This window comes from Brienomyrus brachyistius, chromosome 19, assembly GCF_023856365.1.
Source record: "Brienomyrus brachyistius isolate T26 chromosome 19, BBRACH_0.4, whole genome shotgun sequence".
In the NCBI taxonomy this organism is placed as follows: Eukaryota; Metazoa; Chordata; class Actinopteri; order Osteoglossiformes; family Mormyridae; genus Brienomyrus; species Brienomyrus brachyistius.
Window position 1 is genome coordinate 19,867,636 of NC_064551.1, and position 18,079 is coordinate 19,885,714.

The 18,079-nt window shown below is 42.6% G+C and overlaps 1 protein-coding gene across 2 annotated transcripts; it reads left to right on the forward strand.

The window, feature by feature from the left end:
• The first annotated feature begins 229 nt into the window (after positions 1 to 229).
• On the forward strand, positions 230 to 17,618 carry LOC125715222 (potassium channel subfamily K member 2-like). Of its 2 annotated transcripts, none has more exons than XM_048986537.1 (7): positions 230 to 778; positions 2,760 to 3,064; positions 7,195 to 7,312; positions 10,077 to 10,237; positions 12,629 to 12,815; positions 13,184 to 13,323; positions 16,079 to 17,618. In XM_048986537.1, coding segments are annotated over exons 1-7 (1,239 nt in total). In that variant the 5' UTR covers positions 230 to 777; the 3' UTR covers positions 16,406 to 17,618. The 2 variants fall into 2 exon arrangements, with proteins under 2 accessions (XP_048842494.1, XP_048842495.1); XM_048986538.1 differs by lacking the exon at positions 230 to 778 and adding an exon at positions 1,759 to 1,855.
• Positions 17,619 to 18,079: the final 461 nt, after the last annotated feature.

Here is an 18,079-nt window from a genome sequence, read left to right on the forward strand (position 1 = left end):
ATCTGGCATAAAGTGAATGTTGCCTGTTGTCAGAAATGGCTGGTATTGCTTTAATACAATTTCCTTCGGTTGATTGGTCTGAAACGTGCCCCTGGTATAATTTAAAACCCAGATATTTAATGGCCAGTATGTTAAATAGTACATTCGCATTCTTATCAACCTTTGGATCACCAAGGGAATTGTTGATTTGTATAAAAAAAACTTTACCATCAGAAACTTAAGGCCACAAGCGAACCGATATTTCTCGGGGTAAATTTGAAACGTAAATCGTCTGAGTATCGCGTTGCCTACTGGAGCGCAGATGTGAAGAACATATCGTTTTCTCACGCTTGAAACGCGCTTTTGGGTGTTCATGACGAGCACAATGTTCTACTCTCTTTTTAATCGGTCTCCATCCAGCCTACCGCCTCAGTTAGTGATTTAGGGCGTGAGAACTCAATTTGCTCCTCGACATCAAAGCATCTTATAGAGCCGTAATTCATTTATTGTTTTATTCATGCGAAAATGATTTTCCTCACAATTTTTTCTTTTGCTGTTTTGCCCACTACGGATTTCAAGTGTAAATCTGTAAGAAATATTCCGAGACAACCGGTATTCAGGAGCCATCTGTGACTACATGCTTGCAGGAATCGCAGCGCATCGTACCATGTGCAAATAGCGGTCAGATTGAGCGCAGCCGCCGGCAAGAGGAGAAGAAAGAAAACCGGCATTGCGGATATAATCTGGGAAATAACTGCTGATGAAGAAAATCAAGCAACAGACATTTGGTAGAAAAGAAGTAAGTGAGCCAACAATCATTCGTAGTGCAAAAAATATGACCGTTTCCCTACTCCGAATAACAGTAATTGGCTGTTGTTTGATACCTTAAATAGAAAGGACCTTTGAATTTACATGAATAGAAAATAAAAGATTGATAGTAAATTATGATGTTTTTATTATTATTACTGTCAGGAACAATAATTGCTCTCATATTGCAATATGTATTTTACTTTGATTATATTAATGACTAGCAACAGGGATATTGGCCGATTTGCAGAATATTGTATGGAGTTCACAGCCGCGTTATCAAAACGTGAATTAGGAAGTAATCGTGCAGTCGCACATTCTTCCCAATATATAATAATATAAAGAGCGTTTAACAGACAACTCTTGATGCAGCAACCGGGGGCGCCCTGCTGTGCACTAACGTGGGATTCAAGTGTACTGAGGATATATGCAGCTGTCTCTAACACGTACTGTCTAACATTTAGCTGAATTCAGATCAGTTAATGCATATTGATACGCTAGACTTTATATCGTTCATCCAACATACTTGTAAAACGTGAAACACAAGACTTCGCTAAAAAATGGATTTCAAAACCGACAAAACAGAGTAGCACAAATGCTATAATTAAATAAGGATAGTGTTATTTAAACCATGAATATAGTGATTCAATAAAATCCGTAATAAAACCGGAATAATCCGCAAAGGGTTAATATAGTTAGGCTACGAATGATTATTCGCGTCATTTTTAAGTAGATTTGATCATGGTCATTTAGAGACGAAACGCTTACATTATCACTTAAAGCTGCTGTCAGCTCAGATCACGTAACACCATGAGTTAAGATATGATTGTCTGAAACGGGCATACTTTTTCATCTAACGTGAGAAATTTTATGTCTCTGTTATATATCTTTAAAATGTCCTTTTCAAATAATATACACAACAGAGGCCTATATGAACTGTATGGCTAGGAAAACGAATTCAAACAACTTGCTTTTAAATCAAAACTTTTTGGTCTGACTGCTATCCAATTATTTAATTGTCTTTTAAATGCTGTTCATTTAAACGTAAAACGACGTTTTAATGCTTCACGTAAGTATTTGAACATTAATTTAACTATTTTTCCGGTTATATTTTTTATATTATTAACACTGAAATATGCTAATCGGCTAATGTTAATCTTCAACGTTTCACCACATGCTGTGTTATCTCGTCCACTGGTGTTCATGGTAGTATGTCATATCTGTCGGTTGCCAATGCCGTTGAGTTTTCGTCTGTTTAATTATATTTCCCAAATGTCACTCTTGGTAGGGATGGCATCTGCTCGCTAGATATGAATGCAAAACTTACAGACAAAGCAACACTCTCTGGCAAAGAAATTGCAATCTGTTCCTTTATTCTGACCCATTGCCTTTTTGGCTGAGTGTGATAGAAGCGCCCCCTATACACCAACACCCAAACGACCAACGCCGTAACATAAAAAGCAGGTGCGCTACGATTCAGTTAAAACTAATCACACTAGCCTGGGGTAATTTGCCAAGACTTTCTCATTTAAATTCTGTATTTAACTGCCACACATTGACAAGACGACAGACAATCGCTAAATTAGCATAATCTCCTTTCACTCGCATTTGTTCCACATGACAGATTGCTTGCAGTTTTATACATTTGCATCTTACTCTGTCCGCTGCACGTCTTTCAACCTAAACTTGAACGTCATTAAAACAGCAAAACATATGAGATGCACTTTGCATGTGAAGCAGTTTTAAAAACCTTAGTCTAGTTTATGTATTGCTTATGTATATATTTTTGCAATTCCTGCTCATTTCTGCTGACAGTAATTAAATAAATCTGACAACACTAAATTTTCCATTAAATCACGAACAAATGTCCTTGGATTGATCATTAAAGCGCTTGTTAGACTATAGCATACCTCAAAGTTTTCTCTTAACTAGGATGATGTCTGAATGCTGAGTCTGTTCTGTTCCCTTTCCAGTGGCTGCACCTGATCTTCTGGATCCAAAAACAGCCGCTCATAACTCCAAGCCTCGCTTGTCCTTCTCCACCAAGCCCATCGTGTTAAATACCGAAGAGGACACCGTCACTACAGTGATGAGGTGGAAGACTGTGTCGGCCATCTTCCTCCTGGTGGTGCTTTATCTCATCATCGGGGCCACGGTGTTCAAAGCCCTGGAGCAGCCTCATGAGATCGCGCAGAAAGAGGCAATCCTGACCACGAAGATGAATTTCCTCGCCAGTCACTCCTGTGTCAATTTATCAGCTCTGGAGGAGCTTGTGCAGGTAACAAACTACTTATTTGCTGAAGGTGATTTTTCCACTGACACAACACCTGCTCTTGACATTTGCAAACAATTTCCTAAGTGAAACGTCTCGACACTCTTCATACAGATTTCAAGCAAATTTTGTAAGGTGTTGTGGTTGGTAAGATTTTTAGGTTGCTAGGTGATGGTTTGTACATAAAAGTTCTGTGCTGTATACATCGGCCGACTCAAATGATCAAACATTCTCCACCCTTGACTTCAATATGAGCTATGAATAAAAGAAATGCTATAACTTTCTGAGGTTCTAGATTAATATATAACATCTAAAAATGAAGCATTCCCATGAGGTGTCAAGTAGCTTGATCTGACATAAGGCATCCTGAGCACAAAGGTGATGAAGGTGATTGGTGATTTCAAGTGACAGGTGATTTTAGATGGAAATATGTCCACTGGATTCTCAGATGGTGGGGCAGTGGGTCTTCCAACTGGCTGCTCAAGACTGAAGTTGGTCGGGGGGGGGGGGGGGGGGGTGGTGTTGAATGCTAGAATCTAGAACATTCCATGTGCATGTGCAGACACATATAGCCATCCACTAGGACATTCCATGACCACTCTTTCTGTCACATCTGCTTACTTTTGCTCCTCTTAGTCATCTACTGTATGAAACCCTAAAGGGATGAAACGCTACATGTGCCCTTTTTTTCGACAGTATTATAGAAGAGCCGGGATTTTATTTAGCAACAGGCTGCCTGGCAAGAATATTGTAACATTGTTTTGGAGGCGTTCTCAGCTAAAGGACAGCATTTTGGCCACTGAGCCATGGTTTAAGGGCTCCATCAGGAAGATAAATAGAAATGTACTCACATGACTAGCTGATGCAATGGGTTTGGAGCTATTTTTTAATCCCCCCACGAACCAGTAGGTTAAGAGGTTTGGAAAATGGATGGATGGCCAAGTTTGAAGGGTTGGGTGAGGATTCCAGCCTAAAAACCAAGTTATTGTTATAACTATTAATTAATCCAGTTCAGACTGCCTAAGGTTGCGTGCAGTAACACTGAATCACATTTATATGGTTGTTTTAGTAATTTAGGTTAAAACTTTGCTGAGTGCAGCTTCCCAATCTTAATCTGGTCCTGTATGCATATTAGTCTACTGCATTCCTGAAATGAAACCTGAGTCTTTAGCCCATGCACTGGAGTTGGGTCTGGTGTTCTGCCTGTAGGAGATCTTTGAGGTGTCTAAGGTTGTGCTACCTGCCGAAATGTCAATGGGTGGCTGTTTCAAAGAGTTTTAGAGGAAGCAGGTGGATTAGCTGGTCGTGTCTTGCTTGACCTTTGGGTGTAGAAGATTATGACACAATGTAATTCATTACAAAGCCTGACCTCAAGCCAATCAGCTCTGAGAAGGTGACCAAATGGGTTGCTAGTGCATAGTGCTTTGTCCTTGTGGGTTTGAATTCCTTCCTCATCAGGGAAAAACATTTCACCAAGTATCGCCTTTGGGATTAATAAGGTATATCAAAAAAAGGCCGCCTACGATTTGTGTGACTTTACAAACATCAAGCAATTGATTTATTGCATGTAGTTTGATAGGTTATGGGTTCGAGTCCTGAAAGTTGTGGGTTTGACTGTTATAGTTGGATAATTGTTGGGACCTTGACCAAGGCGTTTAATGCTAATGGCTCCATCTGCTGGTGATGGCTGATCCTCCTCGGAACCCAAGGTTATCTCACTTGTAAGTCAATTTGTACAAAAATTCCAAATAAATATAAAATATATAAATATAAAAATAACCAATGTTAAATCACAAAATCAGCTGCTGATTTACACCGATAGTCCCCACCACCATGGATTTTGATATCATGCCTCACTAGTATTTACTGAAGACAGAATAGCGCATCCTGACTTTGGAAGCATTACAAACTCAGAATCAGCAGGTATGAAGGCCTGGTTACATTTTAATAGCGTAGGACCCCGGACAGCTCTCTATTTTTCAGGTCCCAAAAGGGCCCTCATTCCAAAGGGATTTTCACACGTGCTGTGTTTTTCTTTTTTAATTTCTTAAAACTTTTCACAGCAATGGTGAGACATTAATAAAAATATCAGAAAAAAACATCTCATCACTTTATTTGAAAATTAATGCTGATGAACCGATTTAAATATTCAATGTGAAGTACTTATGATAATTATATAAAATCATAGTCTAATTAATTACATTTTTAGATTCCCCCTTGGTTCCTGAATAAAGATGCTTAATATCTAAGGCTTAATATCTAAGGCTCAGAAATACATATTTACACCAATCAGCAATAACATTAAAACCACCTGGCTAATATTTTGCAGCTCCCACTCATGCTGCCAAAACAGCACTGACCTGTCGATCTATGGACTCCACAAGGTGTCCTGTGGTGTCTGACACCAAGGTGTCACTGTGTCAGAACTGTGCTTCTTTAAGCAGGACCGTGGTTGCATCATCCATGACACTAACCTGCAACCAACAGGGGATGGAACACATCAGCAGTCAGGTTTAAGTCATGTTTCGGACACGAATCTGCCCTGATATAGGTGGTAGATTTCAGAGGTGGAGATTTCAGAGGTGGTAGATTTCAGAGGTGGTAGATTTCAGAGGTGGAGATTTCAGAGGTGGTAGATTTCAGAGGTGGTAGATTTCAGAGGTGGAGATTTCAGAGGTGGTAGATTTCAGAGGTGGAGATTTCAGAGGTGGTAGATTTCAGAGGTGGAGATTTCAGAGGTGGAGATTTCAGAGGTGGTAGATTTCAGAGGTGGAGATTTCAGAGGTGGAGATTTCAGAGGTGGTAGATTTCAGAGGTGGAGATTTCAGAGGGTAGATTTCAGAGGTGGAGATTTCAGAGGTGGTAGATTTCAGAGGTGGTAGATTTCAGAGGTGGGAGATTTCAGAGGTGGAGATTTCAGAGGTGGAGATTTCAGGTCCAGGGAATACAAATCCAGACCAACCAGTTCAGTTTAAAGAGTCACAGTGACAAAGTGCTCAACTGGTTGGTTGAAACAAAATCTTGGTCTGGATTTGTACTCTCTGGATCTGAAATCTCCACCTCTAGTAGATTTACCTTCACCTTTATCTGAAATAACACAAACAATTTAGGGCAATGCTGGGGGGGGGGGGTGTATTTTCAAATGGGATAGTTTTTGTAATTTTTTCCACGGGGTGGTGCCTTCCTCCTGCATTCCATCACAACTCAAGTCATGGATTTGTAATCATACAGAACTTGTGAGTCACAGTTTTATCATTGCAAAACACAATATTTGTAAACTGCAGCTTCAGCAAAAATCATTTTCTGAGAAAGTTATGGGAAATAAAACCTAAAGTATAGAACAGGAACAGTCAGTAATGAGCCTCAAGGGTGTGTTATAGGAGTGAATGGTCTTTTACTGCTGTGAGCTAAAAGGAAACCTGAAATGGAATGAAGAGCACAGGAAACGTGTTAATGTGTTTACCTTCTGTTTTTGTTTATCTGAACAGGCATGGATAATATTTGTGTTTAACCTCAATAAGCATTTATAATATTTTAGTTATAAATAGAATTAACTATTAACTAGCAATCGTTGTTGTATCCCTGAAGGACATGGGGTCAAGACTGTTATTTTTGGGGGGCAGTGTGAGGCCTTGTGGGTGCATGCGATCAGAAGGTCCATCCATCCATTTTCTGTAACCATATATACTATTTAGGGTCACAAGGGGTCCAGAGCCCTAGGTGTGCATGCAGGGAACAGCCAGGCTGCCAACCCCTTGCTGGCCGCGCTCACACACCATTCACACGCACGTGCACACCTACAGGCAATTTGGTAACTTCAATTAACTCACGTTTTTGAATTGTTGGGGGAAACCAGAGTACCTTGAGGACAGCCCACGATGACACGGGGAGAACATGCAAACTCCACACACATGGAGCCTTGATGGAGACTCGAACCCGGGTCCCAGAGGCACGAGTGCTAACCACTGCACCACTGTGCCCATCAGAAGGTTGCCAGTTTAAATTCTGTGGTCGGCAGAGGGCTGCTTTCTCAAGTGAACATTGCTTTGTATTAAATAATCTGCAAAACAAACAAATAAATATAAATGCTGTGACACGCTCAGGGTAACCAGCTGTTTGCTGACTTATGCCTGCAGCAAGTGGTGTTAGCCGTCCGGACGGGGGTCAACCCCTCAGGAACACCGTTTAATCAGACGAGCCTGTGGGACCTCAGCAGCTCCTTCTTCTTCGCCGGCACTGTCATCACCACAATTGGTAAGATGTCCTGGGGCCATTAACCCTTCATGGGGCCACCCAGCTTGACAGATGTATTCACCCACAGCATCAATAACTTTCAGTTCCATCCAAATGACAACCATTCAGTGTAAGGATAGAGGGCCGCATTATCCTGGAACCCATCGCAGGAAGCACAGCACACTGGAAACAATGCCAGTCCACCACACTGAAAACTAGGATTCCCCACTGTAATTCAATTTATATAGAAACAAACAGACACAGCTGGCCTGTTTGCATGATTAGATATAAACTGTTTAGTGTGCAATAAGGAAATCATAATTACATATGCAAGGTTTTCACCTGCCTGACTGGAGATCTTGTTGATGAAAGAAGCCGTTGAGGACTTTATACAAGAACGGGGCCCACAGTCGTAAAAAGGAGGAGGCTCGTTCATGGCCCCCGTCATACCGACCAGTCAATCGGAGTGTTGCATAAAATTAACCAAACTGGGGATCGTCAGCACTGTGTGAAGAACGTCACACCTCTTTGGGTGTGATCAGGCTTCCTGATGCTTCCCGTCTTTGGTTTATTGTGCCAAGCCTAAGGAAATATACAAGATGGGTGTACAATGAGCGCATGGTGGCACAAGTCAGAAAGCTGGTGAAAGATGGGGGCCACCCTGAGGAGGGGCCAAGTCAGCTCACTTGTTTTTTCCACAGAGTTTATATAAGATCAAATTTCCACATACACAGACCCAAGTCTTAAATGCTGCCCTTCTGCTGTTCCTGTGTCCTGGGTGTCCCACACTACTTACGCCCAAATCACTAATTACGCCAAATCACTTCTGTACCTCCTGACTCTGATTTGTTAAACCCACAATAAAATCCTAATTCCATCCTCCAGTTGCTGTTTCTGCCCCAAGCACAGTGTAGTTTTGCTTTGGTTAGAGTAATTCCCAAGCTCAGATGCACTAAAACTCCCCAGGTTCAACTTATTTCCATACATAACTACTTAATATTAGTAAGACCAGGCTCTAGCTGAAAATTAGCACAAGTTTCCATATGTCATCCTTGGTTCAACTTAAACTAATTTAGTCTCTTTATTGTGGGAAAGGAGATTGTACTTGCCACTGAACGAGGTCCTGTACCCTCATGTCGAGAGCAAGGTCTCAGTCAGACATTTGGATGTAATCATTTTGATGACTCATGTTCCATGGGCTGTTTGATTCAATTTATCTTCTCCACAGACAGACTTCATCAAGATAAATTGTGGCGGTAATGAGGCTGCAAAATGTTCACTAATTGAGGCTGTTTTTGTTGCCTCCGAAAGTCCACCAGCTGGAACCTTAATGTCGGCCTGCCCTCGACAGCTCACTGTCTACTGTAGGGGGCGGCGTCAGGTTGCACTGCAGGTGTCCTCCACTTGCAGGACTGGTCTCCCGATGCCCTGTGCCTTCCGGTCACTGGTGCCGTTTACAGCAGACCAAAATTGCCCTTGCGACTGAACCAGCTTCCCTTAGTCACGGTTCAATTTCAACTTGCTGAAGAGCGCAGCGGGTGATTGGTTGCGCTCCATGCTCCCGCCGAGTGGGATGGGCAGCTCTAGCTCCTCTGTCCCACTGAGTGTGGTGCGTCTGGCTCGGATCTGATTCTCCAGGCACCTGTACCAAGCCACCAGGCTTGCCTTTACTCCACAGGAACTCATCATTTTAAATCAGGCCAAACTCAAGGTGTGGCTCCAGTACTGAATTCGGAGGGGACCTTTTTGGCACTGTAACCCAATTCTCACCATGCCAGCTCAGTCGCGACCCTATATCAAGCACGCAGTGCACTCTGCATTTTATGTCAATCAATGCCTATTGCCCAAATCTGATTGGATGTGCCAGTGAATTTTAAATTAAGCATCTGTGGTTTGGCTTTGTGGACTGGTTGACTGTTCGCTAGTTTTGTGCTAAGCAGTTGCAGACCCAAGACCCATTTATATAGGTTAATTCTAGAATTTGGGCTGGGAAATCTGATCGTGGGAGCTTGCTGGTTTTAAAATGCTTGAATTTCCAGTGCTGCCTCGTGACCCTTTCAGAACTTGCTGCGAGCCAAATTTGGGTTGTGACCCATGGGTTGAGAATTGCTGCCTTTAGACTATTTTTGGCCCCTTGCCTAAATAACTTCAAGAACTTTAAAACATTTCAAAGCATATATATAAAAAATAATTTGCCCGTGTGTGGGCCAGAGGGAGGTGCTCCAGGGCTGCTCCGGAGAAGGGGGGGACGACAGGGCAGGGAGTTAGCGGCATGTACTTCACACTTATTGGCCCGGGAACAGCAAGCGTTGCTGTGAAATTATTACTGCACTGCCAGTTTCTTGTGGACAGGCTGTTTAATTTAATTTCACTTATATCAAATCAGAAGTCATATGTCATCTTCAGAGGAAACAGAATGTGTCCACAGGCAGTAGTACTTTTTAAATTGTTTTACATTTAACTGGTAATCTGGTAAAGTAACAGCATCATTGGTGCATTTAAAGTATGAGCTTTATTTAAGGAGACCTTTCTAATGAACTACTTTATTCAGCCAACTATGTATATATGTGTAATATTGTCCTGAGTCTGTACAAGCAGCAGAGAACCACTCAACAGAAAGGAGTCTTACAGCATGGGATCCAGTTCATGCTCCTACCTATTTGCAGGTCTCTAGTCAGCGAGTAGCTAGGTGTTAGCGAGCAATAGCTTCCACATTGTATGATGTATAATGTGTGTGGTGGAAAGTGCCGCCGAGATATGATTGGCTGCCTCACTGCTGCCTTAGGTTTTGGGAACATCTCCCCCCACACCGAAGGCGGGAGGGCGTTCTGCATCATCTATGCGCTGCTCGGGATCCCCCTGTTTGGCTTCCTGCTGGCTGGAGTTGGGGATCAGCTCGGGACCATTTTCGGCAAAGGGATCGCCAAAGTGGAGAAAATTTTTGTGGTGAGTAGAGCCCCCCTCCGCATCCATAACTGGACAATAAATCAAGCACTTATGCATCAAATGCATCTGATTTTGCAGAACCTAACAATAGCTCCCCAGTCTTGGGAAGGGGGTGGAGTTTCATTGTGGGTAATTTCTTTTTGCTGTTGCTGTTCTTGTGGACACCCGATAAGGCAGAATGATTGTGGGGACCGCAAAGCCTGCTACACATCAAGTCGGTTTTCAGCTGTCAAAAACTGTCAGGCTGTCAGGTGCCTGCCTGTCACGTCAAAAACTGTCAGACTGTCAGGTGCCTGCCTGTCACGTCAAACACTGTCAGGCTGTCAGGTGCCTGCCTGTCACGTCAAACACTGTCAGGCTGTCAGGTGCCTGCCTGTCACGTCAAACACTGTCAGGCTGTCAGGTGCCTGCCTGTCACGTCAAACACTGTCAGGCTGTCAGGTGCCTGCCTGTCACGTCAAAAACTGTCAGGCTGTCAGGTGCCTGCCTGTCACGTCAAACACTGTCAGGCTGTCAGGTGCCTGCCTGTCACGTCAAACACTGTCAGGCTGTCAGGTGCCTGCCTGTCACGTCAAACACTGTCAGGCTGTCAGGTTCCTGCCTGTCACGTCAAAAACTGTCAGGTGCCTGCCTGTCACGTCACTGTGGCAAGCACAGTCTGACACAGCTGGTACTGTTTTGGCCGATTCTTCAATTGGCGCTATAGCTAGTTGATGAAATTTAACTCTTGTTTGGGTTGCATGTCAACCATCACCACTAGTCATGTCGGTGTGTACCAGTGCAAATTTTCACAGTCATTTGGAGCCTGTGGGAGGCAATCATTTTTCGACCTTGGGTGGCACTAGTTTTTGGCGTCGGCTTGGTGTGTGCCCAGCTTAGGACCCTGAACCTGGGGGTAAGCAATACTGAGGGAGGCTGTTTAAGAGGGAGGCTCCTTTCACTCTCTCTTCCTCTCTCGATGTGCTCTTCAGCTTGACGTAAAAATGTTCGGATTTGTAAGGCATGTGTGTGACCAACAACAGTCTTTACTGAAGTGTTTAAAGATGTTTGTTTTATTTGGTAGTGCAAAGTTACAATACTGACAACCTTAATCGCAGACACCAAACTAAGGCATTTAGTCACACGGTAGATAGTGAATCAATAAATTCAAAAGAATGTTCAACTCTTCGCATAAAAATTATTATTATTATTATTATTATTCATTACATTTTTCATTTAACAATGTTCTTTAAGTTTGTGGGTGTTGCATTACAGTTCAGTTCAGGTCACATCTCATTTGCACTCTTAAATTATGCTTTTATCCAAAGAGGCTTGTTATTCATTTAAACCACTGGAAGCCTCACAAGGGCTTTTGGGGTTGATTATATTACTGAAAGCGAGTATCACTCAGCTCCTACTGTGTACTGAGACATCAAACTTTGGCTTATGAATCAATGCCCTCGACCACTATGTTAACTGAACTGAATGCAGGTTCAGGAATGCTCTGTTGATGAAAGGAGCTTTCTTATTTCAACTCGGCGCGTGTTAGCTGTGCCAGTTAGCATCAGATGCTCTTTGTAAAGTCATAACATTCACTGTGCTGTTAGGGTGGGCTGTTATTAAACTGCTTCAGTGGGTGTAGAATAACCTGAAAAAACAAATCAGCCAAAATTTGGGTATTGGCAGCGTATACAGCAGATTAAAATAATGGGTATGCGCAATAAAATTCATACTAAATTAAGTGGCAGAGCTAAAATTAAGCGAGAATTAGTCAAATCCAGCAATCCCTATGTCGTGCCCCGATCATGCCAATCCTCTTGTGTGCCGCGTCCCGTCATCTACCCTGTGTGGAATCCCTGTCATACCAGCTGCTTCTAGTCTTGTTAATTGCCATTGTGTATTTAAGTCCCTAGTCCGGTCATTAATGTCGTGACGTCTTAATGTTACTAGTGTTCCCTGTGTTCCTGATTGTTTATTATTGGTCGCCATAATAAATCCCTCGTTTACTCGACTCCACGACTCCCTTCGCCTGCCTCCCCGCCTCGTGCCTGATCCGCGTACCACACCCTAAGTATTATAAGAACTTCTGCATAATTTGCATTAATAAATCTTGGTGTGGCTTGCGAGCCACTTTTTGCTTTTGTAACACAAAACCCGGGCATATCAAGCTTTATCACATTAGCTATACAGTACTGGAAATAGAATATAAGAATATCCCCATGGGATCGATAATGTTTATTTTATTAAGTCGAAAGGTTGACAGCAGATAGGGAAATACAATTCGAATAGCTTTTTATTTTCCATTAAAGCAATTTCCTTGTACTACCTATAGTTGCATCTCTGGCTGTTGTGGTCCTTTACGAAATGAGCAGGACTAGTGACATGCTGATCCTCTGTTCCCATGTTTGCCAGAAGCGGAACGTGAGCCAGACCAAAATTCGCGTGACGTCCACAGTCCTCTTCATCCTGTTCGGCTGCCTGCTCTTTGTGACCATCCCTGCTGTGATTTTCAAACAAATTGAGAAATGGAGCACTTTGGAGTCCATCTATTTTGTGGTCATCACTTTAACGACCATTGGATTTGGGGACTTTGTTGCAGGTAAGCTTGACATTGTTACAGACTTTTTCTTGGCCTTATTTTGTAGCTCTTAGTTCCATCCCTCTTCAGCAGTATGAAATATGTTATGGTTTCTGTAAGTGTGATAAAATAAGACTAGGACAAACTTGAGCCTTGATCACTTGGTTTACCTGAGATTAACTGGCTGGTTGAGTCGAGATTTGATGCCATAGATAATCCCAAAATTAACATGGAAGTGCACTGATGACAAACTGCAATTCGCACAGGTAGTTACAATGTTAGTGTCCAGTGACAGCAAGAATGGAAACAGTTACCTTGTAACTGTAATGAATATGTGACATCATGACCCATGATGTGGAAGCTAATTTTTACTAATTTTCTGTCTGCAGGTGGCTCTGAAATTAAGTACGAGGATTTCTATAAGCCTGTTGTGTGGTTTTGGATCCTGGTGGGCCTGGCTTATTTCGCAGCTGTGCTGAGCATGATAGGAGATTGGTTCCGGGTCATATCGAAGAAAACGAAAGAGGAGGTATGCTGTCTTCTGTAGGATTTGATCATATTTACATGTCATTTTCATTCTCTAATGTAACTAACGTCAATATTTAATGACTCATCCTTATGTAATTGTTTGGATTTGCACATTTCTCAATTCCTGAAGAAGGGACACGTGAGAACACTAAGATTAAGTTCAGTTTATTTACTGGGTTTGTAGAATGTAAAAGTGCATTTGGTCTGTGAATTAGCCAGGCTTTATGACCCTGGGCGTTTTTTTTGGTTTGTAAGTATTTCATTAATCACAGGCTGCTTTGTCAGGATTTCTCCGATACTCTGGCCTGCTCTCAGGGCGGTTGATCGATGAGTAGCACAGGCATGTTCTCCTCGGTTTCTGCACATGGTCCTTTCAGCTACCCCAGTTTCCTCTCGCAGTCCAAAAATATGCAGCTAGCTGAATTCGTGTCTCTAAATTGCCCATTGTGTGTGTGCCTGTGATGGACTAGCATCCTGTGCAGGATGTACCCCTGCCTTGTACTATGTGCTTCCCAGAATAAGGTTCAGACTTCCCACAACCATGTACCAGATAAATGGTTGAGCAAAGATGGACAGATGGATGGATGGATGGATGGATGGATAGATGGATGGATGGATGGATATAAATTATATAGTACAATTCAATTCTTTCAACATTACTGTATAGTATACAGTCATGAGAAAAATACATGAACTAGGAAAGCCAGTGAAATGGGTTCCTCTGATCTATTTTAATTACTGCTGCCCCTTCACACGTCCTTCCTCAGGATGTGTTAATTTTTGTAAGGGCTTTGAGCAATAAAACAGATGTCGGAAGTCACTTGATGCACTTTTCAAAAGTAAAAATCTTACCACAGCCACAATGAATGCTTTGTGTGTAGATATTAGTAGAAAGGTTACATTTATTTAGAAAGGGAATGGGAAAAAAATGCTAGAGCTGAGCATTTAGCATTTTAACAGAGTCAACGTGTTGCTAGCTTTGATACATTAACTTTAATATTTGTTTGCCTTCGATCCGGCTGGCCCACTGAGACTGATGAGGTGGTCGGCTTCTCCATTACCACAGTGCACAGATCAACATAAGAAGCTGTGGACAATCACATCCGAAATAAAAGCTCGGCATTATGCTGTGAATATACAAAATGACTCAAACAGCAGCTGATAAGTCCTTTCAGGAGATGGAATATTCAAAAACATATATTTTCCCTCAAATTAGTAAATTATGATAAATGATCCTGGCTAAAGCCAACAGTATGAATGCCGTACCCCATTACAAGGACAGGCTGAGTTTGAGGATGAGTACAGTTCTTCACAGCTGCAGCTCTGCTCGTGAGCTTGTCAGCACTGAAGGAAGAGCTCGTACATTTCCCAGGTGAAAACAAAGTACAGCATGTCGCAGTTTCCAACGCCACTTACACTGAACAGGCCATTTTCTTACAGCCTGCTAGCTACTATCGAATCAGATTCCCGATCCCCACAGTCACACACAAATGAGCCGGCATGGAGACATACTGTATGCATCCGTCTTCATCGATGAGCTGAAATCCAGACTGGGGTTCCTCTAGGATAGGAAAATAAAATACACTCATCCTGTTCTATTGCATGGGATCATTTCTGCTCACCCTCACCTGAAGTCTTTTTCATCTATGAATCATCTCAAATTATAGATTTCTAATGACAGTTACACTGTCGATGACAATGATGACTCCATCTACGCCGAATCACCAGGCATCAAGGAACAGATTAAAGAAATAAACCCACAAGAAATCACGTATAAACTTACAGCCCATTTCATTTCTCTGCTTCAGTAATGCAGCAGAAGTCTAATTGGTGTGATTTGCCAGAATAATAAAGCATTACATTAATGTCCATATATGAATTTCGGTTTAATTGTTGCGGTGATTTATGGAGGAAGGCATAACATTTGTACAGGCAGTTTGCAATCAGACACAGATTTACTTATTTATCTTTCATATAAGCCCACCGATTGCAGAAAGCACAAGCATTCGGGAGGTTTACCTACCCCCTCCTCCCCCCCCCCCCCCCCGTAATTCTTTCAGCATTGGGTTCTGACACCTGAAGAGACTGTGCTTTCTTCGCCCCTCTGCTGTCATTTGTGGTTTACATTGGGCTCAGCTTCAGAAAGGATATGGGGCTACTTCTCTTTGCGGTGGGCCGACCAAACAAGGAAAGTGCATCAGTTCTGGAATTGCTTGTATGGCGAATTATCTCTAATTCTGCTAGCTTGGAAATTAAAAAAATAATTAGTAAGATTACCAGGATGTATAAGGACAAATCAAGTGCACACGTTTTTAACTAAAACATCCATATCCATTCAGGATTCTGGTGTTTGTCGGCTGGCTGCAAACAGGATGCTGTGTGGCTTGGTGGGTTAGGCCTCAGTGTCCGTGATTGGAAAAGCACCGTTTTTAATCCGTGTTTAGCAGAATAGTCATATTGCCATTGGGCCCTTGAGCATGGCCCTTAATGCTTCAGGGGCCCCTGACCTAAACACAGCAGAAATGGTTTTGAAGGAGTTTGACCAAACAGTGAAGGAAAAGCAGCCAATGAGAGCTCAGCAAATATGTGGGACCTCCTTAAGGACGGCTGGAAAAGCAGCCAATGAGTGCTCAGCATATATGTGTATGCTATATATATTTTTAAATGTAGAGAATATGTAGAGAAATGAAGAAATGTCATTAAATAGGTAACTTTTCTTTTATTCAATTGTGTGCCACGTTGTTTTTCTCTCCAAGGTGGGTGAGTTCCGAGCGCATGCAGCCGAGTGGACAGCGAACGTGTCAGCCGAGTTCAAGGAGACGCGTCGGCGCCTCAGTGTGGACATCTACGACAAGTTCCAGCGAGCGGCCTCCATTAAGCGCAAGCTGTCAGCTGAGCTAGGCCTCGGGCCGGGCCAGGAGATGACACCGGGCAAGAGGACGCTCTCCGTGAACTTCGTCGAGGAACACGATCGGGAGCGCGAGCTCCCCACGCTCACCAAGAACGGCAGCCTCTACCTGAACGGCCTTACGCCCGATTTCGCCAACCGCACGGAGATAGCCATCATCGAGCGTGTCAAGTGAACGCGCCCTCGGCCCGAGGTCCCCGTTTGCATCAAGTCGGGGGAGCCAAACAGCCGTATCATCAAAGATGAACTGGAAGTAGTTACTCTACACAATGGCACCATGGAGGAAAATAATGGAATCTCCTGTAATCAAAAGTATCGGCTTAAATTTGGGCGTTGACGCCCATTAATGTACAGAAGTCAATGAGGTTATTTGATGCCTTCAAGCAGCCAGTGAGTCTGTCCAGCATCACAAACAGGATGATTTAACCACAAGGCTGGGACCTTTGCTTGGGTGGAATCTCAGCATTTTACCTAAGGAATAACACTTGTGCCTTAAATGTGAAAAGAAGCTACGTTTTTCCCCCCCCACCACTGCATGAATGAACAAGGCAAACATAATTTTGTTAATCAGATATTTTAATGAAACGTTACGTGTCCCTTTTGTTTTTTTACCGTGGCTTGAAAAGTATGAGAGAAGAGGGCATCAGGAGGTCAGGATACCTGGGCGCCTCTGGTTTATCCCACGCAAACCTGCTAGACCGTCTGGATTGAGCACTGGATTGAAGGGAAGCTTGATGAGAGGACCAGAGTCTGTGTGGATGTGATGCAGGTTCAGGTGGTGTGTTCAGCATCATCGCCTGCTTTGTAAAGCTGCACTTCAAATGTTTATTGTTGAATATTTATCCAGGCCGCCACGTCTCTCCAAAAGACACAATAAGCCGAGGTTGTTTGCTGAGAAAGTCGACAGAATGACTGATGCAACTTTGTGAAGATGTGAGCTGGATCCAGCTGTTTTCCACAGCTTGACACCCAAAAATATTCCAAGGCTGGTGCCGGTGCGGTTTCTCAGAGGCAGGAGGATTTCATCTAGAAATATCACAACACAATCAGCATAACAGGCACGAAGAAACATACCAAAACGTACTATCTAATTTAACAACAATTCTTTAAAAAGACTATTTAGGGAAAGCCTTGTTAGATAAACTATTTAAAAAATGAACAAATTACATCTCGATATGCTGAGATGTGCAGCACATCTTTCATGCACTAGTGCTGCAGACTGTTGAATTGGGAGCCTGATTATTAGTTACAGTGTTTCTTCCAATTGTTTATCTTTAAAAAGTACTGTAACTGTTAAATTAATAATTTAAAGGTGTCAGTTGCCTGGACAACAAAATCTAATTTTGCTCTTTAATACACTAAACGACTGACTTTGAACTTTGAACTGACTTGATTTTTTTTTTTTTTTTTTTTACTATAATGTCTATTTAGAAACACGAAAGCTGTGTTGTGTGTCCAGCTGTGAAATTATCATCAGAGCCGTGACACTGTTTAGAAAAGATTTGAATAGATTTGTCTCCCGAACATATGATTGTCGAGTTTATCCCTTGCTCATTTACTCCTGATTACACATGACTTAACAAAGAACACAGAGCGGCTACATCACCTTCACCCACGCCCTTACATTCTTACAAACGAGCCAATAACACATTGGAAGGTAATGAGGCTACACTGGCCATGAGGTTATCATCCCTAACCAGGTAACCAGCAGACAAGTGATACATAATAATAATAATAACTGACACTTTATTAATCCCTGTGAGAAAATTGTCTACTTGCTGTTTGCAGAGTAAGCTGTCCAGGAAGGGCAGCCACCTGTGGCAGCACCCAGGAAGCTGTGGGTTAAAGC